Source organism: Homarus americanus, unplaced genomic scaffold, assembly GCF_018991925.1.
Source record: "Homarus americanus isolate GMGI-L3 unplaced genomic scaffold, GMGI_Hamer_2.0 scaffold367, whole genome shotgun sequence".
Lineage (NCBI taxonomy): Eukaryota > Metazoa > Arthropoda > Malacostraca > Decapoda > Nephropidae > Homarus > Homarus americanus.
The window spans coordinates 1,542,830-1,554,733 of NW_024743709.1; the positions used below are offsets into that span (position 1 = coordinate 1,542,830).

The window sequence follows — 11,904 nt, forward strand, 5'->3', positions numbered from 1 at the left end:
TGGTCCCATTGTGGAAGTGGGATGTGATTCTAAGTGTTGATGACCGTATCTGTGTTGAATCTCACCTGGCCGTATTCTAGTGTCTGTGTGTGGGGGTGAGAGGCGTGAGGTGTGAGAGGGCAGAGAGAAGGAGGGGAGGGGGGGTGACTGGAGAGACTCTAGGGGTCCTATAAAACAGTTGATTAGTGAGAGTATCGTTAAAGAGGAAGTCAATGAGATACAATTGTTTGTGGGAGGGATGATGGCAGCAGGGGAGAGGGATAAAGGTGAACAGAGTGAGAGGGATGAAGGAGAGGGATCTATAACAGTGGATGATAATAACCTGTTCCTATCATGTGAAGGATGAGAGAGGAGAATGAGAAAAAGTGTTAATTAGAGAGATATACGTAATAGGGGGGGGTTAATTAGCACGGAGAGAGAGAGAGAGAGAGAGAGAGAGAGAGAGAGAGAGAGAGAGCATCTTGTACTAACGCCACCTGGTGTCCTCGCCTTGAAGCTCACCTAGTGTATTTCTCGCCCTTTGAGGAAACAAGAGTGTGTGTGGTGCTAATGGACAGTGTGCGGAGGTAGTGACAGTGTCTTTGAGGTGAGAGAGACATTTAAATACCTGTGTGTGAGGTGCTAAGGAGAACAGTACATGCTTAAAGATCTGGGTGTGGAGGGAAGGCAAGAGACTGACTGACATGTTACCTGAGGTGGGATGTGTTAGTAGTCAATATACCTGTCCCTCACACACACACACACACACACACACAGACACACACACACACACACACACACACACACACACACACACACACACACATACATACATGTAATTATATAGCCCTCATCAATCCCTCCCCCCCCCACCCACACACCTGCCGCCCTCACTCTAGGCACCACTTAGCCTGTAATACTAATACAACTTAATAGATGATAATAATAAAAGGTTCTACTTTCCATACTTTCAAAAAAAAAATATATTGTTTCTATTTACGAGTTAATGTAAATAGTCACTTTCAGGGGTCCGAGTTATGCAGAGTCTTCCAAGTATTGCTCACAACTCGGCAGCCTTGTTATTGTATGAGTCACTAATCATAAATTCCTCTCTTTGTCTTAAATTTCCCATATACCTTTAGTGCATAACATTCACCATGACACCTTAAGGTACATTTCCCACATTTCCCATCGTCCTTCACGTTTTATCGCCCATGCCCAGTTGGAGATGGACCGTTGCATCACCTGTATATAGCTGTTCTGGTCACCTTGTTCAAAACCTTCAGTAAAGTGTGGTGTGTTAGTGGCGGACTCTGGTGGGGAAGGGACAGACAGACACAGGATCTAAAATCTCATGTCATTTATACTATAGTTATGATCTGTTGGGTTATTTATGCCAGGTGAGGTGATTCGGTGTTGTGGTTGTTTATTATTATTATTATTTATTGTTATTATTGCTGTTATTATTATTATTGTTGTTATTCTTATTATTGACGGCACATTTTACGAGGAGTGTTGCTGTAGGTAAAATCACTGCCTTTTTAACATCGCTTTATATCCATCGACTCACCAACACAAGACGGGAACTTTACCATCATAACTATAGTGTCTTAGATAACACTCTATCCAAGGAGATTCAATGTATCATCAGACAACCCACCTCAGTGCTGCCCTCTGTTGTAGTTTTTCACCAATTTTACCCGGTGGCCTGATGTTTTTCTTGTTGACGTCACGTGAATTTGTTGACGTCACGTGATTAGTATAAAGATATATAGTGTATTATATTTTTTAGAAAGCTATTCCAATGTCCTGTTCTTACCTGATCTGTCTTGACCTGACCTGACCTGTTCAATCTCCTGTCCAACCTCAATTCACACGTCAATATCCTTCCTCCTTCCTTTATTCCTTTCCACAGAGTCCCACATTTACGGCCACTCACCTCCATGGACACCTCTCTCTCTCTCTCCCTCACATCCACTACCTAACCTAACTCTCTCACAGGATGCCTCAGGACTCCTTTCACAACACACACACACACACACACACACACACACCATCTCTCACTTCCAGTCCTCTCCTTTGATCTTACGCGACTCTCATCAGAACTTGGGGAAGTGACTTATCATTCTAGTATTATCACTATGAATACTAAGTTTATGTAGCCTGTGTGTGTGTGTGTGTGTGTGTGTGTGTGTGTGTGTGTGTGTGTGTGTGTGTGTGTGTGTGTGTGTGTGTGTGTGTGTGTGTGTGTGTGTGTGTGTGTGTGTGTGTGTGTGTGTGTGTCGTAGAAAGGAAATAAATCTTCACTATAACCACTAACACTCATAACACTACTACCACCATTTATAACAGTACCACAACCACTATTCATAATACTACTACCACGATGACCATTACTCATAACGTCTAATAATACTTAACACCATCATCACCACTACTACTACCACCACCACCGCCACTACTACCACCACTACTACCACCACTACTACTACCACCACTACTCCACACCACCACCACACCACTACTTCACTAATTAATTCACTACCACCACCACCACCACCACCACCACCACCACCACTACCACTACTCATAATCACAACAACTACCACCATCATAAGGGTTTTTTTCCGGCTCTGGTTCCCGAAGTACTGTCAATGATGTTGGGTCATTATACATGATTATTATATAGTGTTGGGTCATTATACTGTATGTACTCTCATTAGTGTTGGGTCATTATACTGTATGTACTCTCATTAGTGTTGGGTCATTATACGTACTATCATCCTATATATAGTGTTGGGTCATTCAAACTCATCATGAAATATAATGTTAGGTTCAACCGTACATGACAGTATAATGAGTCCCCTATTCTTCATCGTTTCCCATAACACACACCTGTAATAATAATAATGGGCAGGTGTGTCCGTTCATTGGCGAGGTATTAATAACTACTAAGGTGGTTTATAGCTCTTATTAATCGTTATAACTACACCCTATTACGAGGTGTGTGTGTGTGTGTGTGTGTGTGTGTGTGTGACAAGTCTAATATTAATACATCACCATTAATAATTTACAAAGTTAATAAACATAGTTATTATAATATTCTTAAAATTACAAAATTATTAAGGTAATAATTCATATCATAGTGTAAATGTTTCTATATTTTAATACACAATACAGAGAGCTCATGTCGCTGCTATGATGGAGACGTAAACAACGACACACAAACAAACAAACACTACTGGGCTAATGATCAACCTAACATTACTATAATTATCATATTACTGACTTACAATTCAACTGAGGTCGTATACAAAGTGTTAAAATCCTACAGTAATTTTTAACTTTCGTGAATAAAAATAATTAATAACATTCTGATATTTTGTGGACACCTTTACCCCTCTTCTTCCCTAGGTAGGTGTGGGAGTTGTGTGTACTGCCCCCTCACCACCCCTTCCCGTCACCTCACACTGTCCCCTCACCTACCACAGTCCCTCACCACCCCTCCCCACCACCACCTCCCTATCACCCCACTCCGCGTTGATACCTACCTGGAGCGACATCGATTTACAATAATGAATTGACTTGACGGCATAAATATTTCAGTGTCTCGAACCGTATGAGGCAGTGTCCCCTGTCCACACACACACACACACACACACACACACACACACACATACATGTAGGAAATACAAGCGTGAGTCAGTGAAGGTAAGTACTGCTATGATCCTTGGTGTGAGAGAGAGAGAGAGAGAGAGAGAGAGAGAGAGAGAGAGAGAGAGAGAGAGAGAGAGAGAGAGAGAGAGAGAGAGAGAGAGAGAGAGAGAGAGAGAGAGAGAGAGAGAGAGAGAGAGAGAGAGAGAGAGAGAGAGAGAGAGAGAGAGAGAGAGAGAGATTTCAGCTGTCTTGTTGTTCTCCTGTCATCTGTCTACATCTGTCTGTCTATCTCTCGTTTAACACGTGACGTCACACCGGATGCTGTTCTGGATGATGCGTCACACACACACACACACACACGTGACGGTACATATAAGGACAAGGTGTACATGTTGTTGTTATCACACCTTGTACATATGTGTGCACCAGGGAGGGGGGGGATGGACCCACGTGTCTGTCTGTCTGTCTGTTGGTCTTTATCAATTGTTTAGTTAAGTATGTATGTATGTATGTATGTATGTATGTATGTATGTATGTATGTATGTATGTATGTATGATAGAGAGAAATGAATGAAAGAAAGAAGTGGAGTAGAGAAACAGTACCATGAGACATAGTGACATGGCTTAGAAATAAAGAAGACTATTATTATTAACAGTAGTTGTAGTACTTATTTACAAGGATATAAAAACAAAACAACGGGTAATTTTTTTTCAATTTTATTTATTTTTTTACATATCAGTTAAGGCAGGGCACCTTGGGGACTCGAACAACAAATCCTGTAAAACTACCAGTAGGTTTGCGGGACTTCTTTGGGGTTATATCCTTGGGCCACCCGTTCTCCTGGGGTACCTGGGTGGGCTTGCGGGGCACACGTTGACGGGGTTCTCTCTGGGGCTTGGGTGTAAGGGAAGCCAAAGCATGGTTGGGCTTGCGGGGCACTCGTTGACGGGGTTCTCTCTGGGGCTTGGGTGTAAGGGAAGCCAAAGCATGGTTGGGCTTGCGGGGCACTCGTTGACGGGGTTCTCTCTGGGGCTTGGGTGTAAGGGAAGCCAAAATATGGTTGGGCTTGCGGGGCACTCGTTGACGGGGTTCTCTCTGGGGCTTGGGTGTAAGGTAAGCCAAAGTTTGGCTGCTTTCTTCAGCTTCAACCAACTCCAGCCATGAGAGGCTGGAGCTGGTGAAACAAGAGATGTCCAATTTCTCAAAATAAGTCATAACGACAACTTATCCTTGACCAGCAGTTCTTCTACTGAGGTCAAGTTGAAATTCGGCTACAAACTTCAAAAACTTGTGAAAAAAAAATTAATGAGGTTGGAACATTGCCAAGTAGGTGAGACGTAAAGTAGTTTTATAGTGAAGTGAGTACTGAGTGGTGTAGATGCTTATAGAGCCTTATAGTGAGGTGAATAGTGAAGATATTGTGTATAGTGACTTATGGTGAGGTGAATAGAAAAGATGGTGTGTATAGTGCCTTATAGTGAAGTAAATAGTGAAGATGTTTATTGTGCCTTATAATGAAAAGAATAGTGAAGATGGTGTGTTTTTTATCCCTATAGTGAAGTGAATAGTGAAAATGTTTATTGTGCCTTATAGTGAAGTGAATAGTGAAGATGTTGTGTTTTTTATCCCTATAGTGAAGTGAATAGTGAAAATGTTTATTGTGCCTTATAGTGAACTGAATAGTGAAGATGTTGTGTATAGTGCCTTATAGTGAAGTGAATAGTGAAGATGTTGTGTTTTTACCTTATAGTGAAGTGAATAGTGAAGATGTTTATTGTGTCTTATAGTGAAGTGAATAGTGAAGATGTCGTGTATAGTGCCTCGCCAATTGCACTGGTTAACCATTACCCCGGAATACGATCTGCAAATCGATTAACATCCAGGCACTTACACACCCACCCACAGACCCAGCCTCACAAAACCACCCACACGCCCCCACCCACAGCGAGACGAAAACGCGGGCATAGTGAGTAAGGGGAAGGAAGTTAAACAAACAAGTGAAATGTACCAATAAGGGACCTGTTTACTAACACACACACACACACACACACACCCTGGTCGTAAGAGATAAACAGGAGGAAAAGAAGAAGGGGATAGCTGACAAAAGGTGATAATGAGGGAGGGAGAGAGAGATGAAAGATTAGGAATAATGAAGGAAATTAGAATAGAATGGAGGGAACAGACGCAGCGAGAGAGTGTTAATGGGAACATGAGACAAAGACAATACCGAATGAAAGGGAGTAAAGATAGATTGATAAAGAGAGAGAGAGAGAGAGAGAGAGAGAGAGAGAGAGAGAGAGAAGAAGAAGAGGGAGGGAGGGAGTGTGGGAGGACAAGTGGTGTAAGACAGGTGGTGATGTCACTCCACCTCCTCCACCGGAGTTGTGTGTGTGTGTGTGTGTGTGTGTGTGTGTGTGTGTGTGTGTGTGTGTGTTTGTGTTTGTTTCAATGTTCTATAATTATCATTGACCTGGCTCTTAGGTTAGGTTAGGTTAGGTTAGGAGCTGCGGGGCTATGCATCACTTTATTACGGATATAATTTTATTGCTTAATCGTCTTACATATAATTAAGGAGAAGGGGATAATGTTATAGATATTAATGAGTACAATTAGAGGTAAGAGGGCCAGGTAAGAGGGCCAGGTAAGAGGGCCAGGTAGGAGGGCCAAGGTATAGGAAGGCCAGGGTAATGCAGAGACGTGTGATGGATGAAGGAAATTAAAAGCTAAATCACACACACACACACACACACACACACACACACACACACACACACATTGGTTATACTAAGACCATTGTGTTGTGTGTCAATTGGTTCTCGTTCAACCTTGTATATGTTTGTTGTTTTAGCCATGTTAGTCTGATTAAGAAGAGGTTAATCATCCTGGCTCATTCCTCCGTCCGTCAGTGAGTGAGTGACAAAGACCTATATAGAGGGAGCCTGTGTCACCGCTCATCATGTTGACTTTAACATTGTGAAGGGAAAAAAATAAACATTAAATATTGACTCAGGCATTATGAAAATTAAACACTAGAGCCGTCACCCAATTTTCTTGAGAGGAGCGTGTGTTTTGTGTGTGTCCTCTCTCTCTCTCTCTCTCTCTCTCTCTCTCTCTCTCTCTCTCTCTACGTGTTTTGTTTTGTTTAGAAAACTTTTGATTGAGGCAGAAAATGACTCTTAACTTTGGCTATTTCACTGCTGTTCGGTGATGAGGTGTGTCGTTTGCTGTGTTGGTTGTTGTCACTGCTGTACTGTGCTATGGAGTTCTGTTAGTCACTGCTGTACTGTGCTGTGATTTTATCTTAGTCACTGCTGTACTATGGAGTTCTGTTAGTCATTACTATTACTACACTACGATGCTGGCTGTCTCTTATCTTCAATCATATTAGAACAAACACCGAAAACACGTGAAACAAAAACAACACCCACTAAACACCGAAAACACGTGACACAAAAACAACACCCACTAAACACCGAAAATACGTGAAACAAAAACACCACTAAACACCGAAAATACGTGAAAGATAAAAAAAAAAAGCCACGAGAATTATGGTAATAAAGGAATCATTTAACTTTATGATTAAAAAGAAAAAAATGTATGTCCTTTGGTGCATAAAAACGCAGGAAAGAGAAAAAAAAAAGAATAATGAAATGCAGTTTAGCCCTTTGGTTTTATTTATTTATTTATTCATTTATTTATTTATTTATTTAAAGACTCGGAAGCGTTATTTGTTTTTGTTTTTCGATACAAACAAAAAACAAATACAATATGATATTTTTTTTATGTAATCGCCCTCCCTCCCCACAACCCGCCCCCTCCCCCACAATTACCCCCTCCCCCACAATTGCCCCCTCCCCCACAATTACCCCATTCCCCACAATTGCCCCCCTCCCTTAAAAAAATCCTGTGTTTATGAGATAGCATTGTGCGTTACGTCACTGTTATTTATACCACTCAGCGATGGAGGGGGTGGGGTTATGACCTGTCTGTCTGTCCTAAATTTCTCTCTCTGGTTTATTCATCGCAAAACAATATAGGAAATACAGTGAAACCTCCATATAACGGACTATATGGAGGAAGAGAGTCCGTTATATTTAGGTTTCACTGGGATATACGTAGACAATGTGGACCCTCGGTGGCCGTACTGTAAGGTGCCGCTGTAGGGTGTAAGCTATAGTAGGTTCACATTAATTTGCTGGATTTATGTAATTTTGTAATTGTTAAACCCAGTTAATTGGTGTTTATATATGATATTTAAATAATAAAACACCTAAACCCTTAAGACTAGGAAACACTAAACCTAAAATGGTAATTAGTAATGACAGGTATTTATTTCCTTAACATTATCATTATTAGTTGAAAATATTAAATTACAAAAAAAAATTGTAAACATTTCTTTTTCTCGCCTTTGTTGACAAGTCACAAACTTCCGGGATTATACCGATGCTAATTTACATTTTTATTAACATTGTTTCTCGAGTCTTGTGTGTGTGTGTCGCCTCCAGGAGATTATTGCATATTTTTAAGATGACTTCTCGCTGCCTGATCCTCTGTCGTGGCGCCCAGAGCAGGAGGCAGGAGCTGATGGAAGGACATTTAGGAATTTCAGAAAACTGTTTATATATCACCAAGTGTGTAAGAAGTGTAACACGACTCTGGGCCGGAGATATAGAGCTGGGTATTACATCACGACTCTGGGCCGGAGATATAGAGCTGGGTATTACATCTCTTAAGCTTCGTCTTACATAGGATATAATGGGGGTGCTCAATAAACTAGCTCCTTTGCGTTGCTTGAAGAAAACGCCCAAACTCTCCTGTGTCGTGAACTATACACCACTAACTCACATGTAGAGTGTGTGTTACGTAGAGTGTGAAGACTAACAGTAGTGAAGAAATACAGTTCTGATAATATTATTAGGATTTATGTGAGCGTCAGGTAGAAAATCATAAAGAGAAATGCAGTATTTTGTTTGGGTTGGTCTCTCTCTCTCTGTCTCTCTCTCTCAACAACAACAACAACACACTTGTCCTTGATTTTCAGTATTACACACACACACACACACACACACACACACACACACACACACACACACACACACACACACACACACACACACACACACACACACACACACACTACACCCAGTAATTCAGCTATGATATCCGGTTGAGTAGTTTTATTTACCCGCCCACACTCTAGATAAGCCTAACACTATACTCCCTAGGTGACCGTGCACCTCGTCAGCGCCACCTGCCGCCCACCATTCAGGTAATAAGTGGCCCATTAAGTGGTGCTACCGGCCAAACCTTCTGTAGTGTCAACAACCCCACCTGGTACTCCCCATCCCATTAACCTGGTCATAATCATCACGTGGTCTGGCATCTCGACACACACACACACACACGTCATTCACTTCGTCATACAGACAGACGTGTTTTTATGGGATCTATTTCATTGTGACAAGCTGATGACTATAGTGACGTCACGTTAGGTTAGGTTAGGTTAGATTAGGTTAGGTTAGATTAGGTTAGGTTAGTTTTGTTTAGGTTAGGTTTGGATTAGATTAGGTTATGTGCTGTAGCAGTAACCCCAAGAAGTCTGACTGACAGTGATGTGTGATGGGTGTTCGTCATCATCATCATCATCATCATCATCATCATCATCACCATCACTTCATCATCATCATCATCATTATCACTTCATCATCATCATCATCATCATCATCATCATCATCACTTCATCATCATCATCATCATCGACTCCTAGAATCTGGAATTGGAAATGTTTATCTCAAGTGAGTATTTATCTTCACGCTATAGGGAGGGGTGTGTGTGGGCGTGAGGGAGGTACTGAGGTATAGGGAGGTGGTTGTGTGGGCGTGAGGGAGGTGTGTGTGTGGGCGTGAGGGAGGTACTGAGGTATAGGGAGGTGGTTGTGTGGGCGTGAGGGAGGTGTGTGTGTGGGCGTGAGGGAGGTATATCAGTTGTGAGGGACAGTTAAAGTGGTAGTGACAGCGTCCACCTTACTGCACAACCCTAACAGCATCACCGTCACAGCGTCACCGTCACAGCATCACCGTCACAGCCTCACCGTCACAGCCTCACCGTCACAGCATCACCGTCACAGCGTCACCGTCACAGCATCACCGTCACAGCATCACCGTTACAGCATCACCATCACCGTCACAGCATCACCGTCACAGCATCACCGTCACAGCATCACCGTCACAGCATCACTGTCACAGCATCACCGTCACAGCGTCACCGTCACAGCATCACCGTCACAGCGTCACCGTCACAGCATCACCGTCACAGCGTCACCGTCACAACCTCACCGTCACAGCATCACCGTCACAACATCACCGTCACAGCATCACCGTCACAGCATCACCATCACAACATCACCGTCACAGCATCACCGTCACAGCGTCACCGTCACAGCATCACCGTCACAGCGTCACCGTCACAGCGTCACCGGTACAACATCACAGCGTCACAGCATCACCGTCACAGTACATCAGTCTTCATTCATTGCTTTCGGTAAAGTATCCCCGGTAGAGCATCACTGGTACAACTGGTATAGTATGCGGTATAGAATGTGTCCTTCCTTCTTTCCTTCCTTCCTTCCTTTTATTGTTCTTTTTTATTTTCCTACTACTGGCCTCTCTCTCTCTCTCTCTCTCTGTTTGCCCTTAATATCACGTTATTGCTCATTAAATTTTATCACAGTATCAGAGGATAATAATGATAATAACACACACTAAATTATTTGTTTTGTTTTGTTTTTTAAGTTAAGATAGCCGCTGGTGGTAGGTAAAAAAAAATGGCCGCTGGCGAACACGGGTTTAGAATATGTGTTAAGTGGAAATGTTTGTTATATAATTTCTTCCTTAACCCCGTATTTATTCTCCACCCCCCCTACACCCTCCTTCTCCCAACCCCCTACCCCACTACCCCCACCCTCCACCCCCTAACACACTCCTTCCAGGCTTCACTCACTGGTTATCAGTTTTTCTGTTTATTTTCGCGCTTGTTCTAGTTCCGGCTTTGCGTGGAGTCCCAAAACTAATGGATGGTGCTGCTTGTAGCGAGACAGAACAAAAGTCTATGGACAATTTACGCTCGTTTTGGAATTAACAAACATTTAATAAAGAAAAAAGTAATGTTTAATGAACGCTGCCACCAACCGCCACTAACCGCCACTGCCGCCAACCGCCACTAACCCTCACTGCCGCCAACCGCCACCGTCACTACTACTACTACTACTACTACTACTACTACTGAGGAACCCCGTGGCATGTGTTGGAAGCTGAGAGCCAGAGTGTGATGCCTTGACTCTTGGATTGCCATAGCGATTCTCTCTCTCCACCTTCTGAGAAAGACAAACCTACGCAAGAACGTATCTCCCTCCTCCCTTCCCCCTTCCTCCTCCCTCTTTTCCTTTCCCATTCTCTCCTTCCCCCTCCCCTTATCCCTTCCTCCTTTGTCCCTCCCCTTCCCCCTCCCCCCTTTCCCTTTCCCCCCTTCCCCTTCCTCCCCAACAAGGATGGAGGTGGGGGGTTGAGTTGGCGCCAGGTAAAGGTGAGAGGTGATGTGAAGAAGAGGTCAGATGAGGTGTGACCTTTGAACCTCGGGAAAGACGTCACAAGTCGGGGGGATATTTTTATCACGGGATGACCTGGCGTGACCTTTGTCGAGGCTCTGATGGCTGTAAGTGCACACGACCACCCGGACTTAATTTTATTGTCGGTTCAGTGAAGGTGAAGCCCCCACATGACACGCCTCTCGAGTTACTGCTTCATACTCCATTATATGCTTCATATTATTCCCCCACATACACCATTATATTCATCATTATACCCTCACGTACACTTGTATTGGATGATGATGATGATGATATAATGAACATGAAGATTATAAACAAAAGAATATATTTTCACTTTTAATTTTTCGAAGTAACTTTTATAATTACGAGAGACAAAACTTTTTAAAATTTTTTAAAATTCAGTGAAAAAAACGTAAGAAATATAATGTTACTTGACTGTGTTACTGTATCATTCTGTACAGCAGGACCAAGTAACAATTTGTACAGCAGGGCCAAGTAACAATCTGTACAGCAGGGCCAAGTAACAATCAGTACAGCCTCACCAAGTAACATTCTATACAGCAGGGCCAAGTAACAATCTGTAGAGGAAAGAAACGACTACATTTCCTCAACGGGGTAAAAAAAAACTCAATCAAATCATCCATCTGTGTGTGTGTGTGTG

The 11,904-nt window shown here is 42.7% G+C and overlaps 1 protein-coding gene across 1 annotated transcript; it reads left to right on the forward strand.

Annotated features, from left to right (window-relative positions):
• Nucleotides 1-9,419: 9,419 nt before the first annotated feature.
• Nucleotides 9,420-10,195, forward strand: LOC121877433 (agglutinin-like protein 1). Its single transcript, XM_042383191.1, has 2 exons — nt 9,420-9,432; nt 9,681-10,195. The coding sequence occupies exons 1-2, from the start codon at nt 9,420-9,422 to the stop codon at nt 10,193-10,195; spliced, it is 528 nt and encodes a 175-aa protein (XP_042239125.1).
• Nucleotides 10,196-11,904: the final 1,709 nt, after the last annotated feature.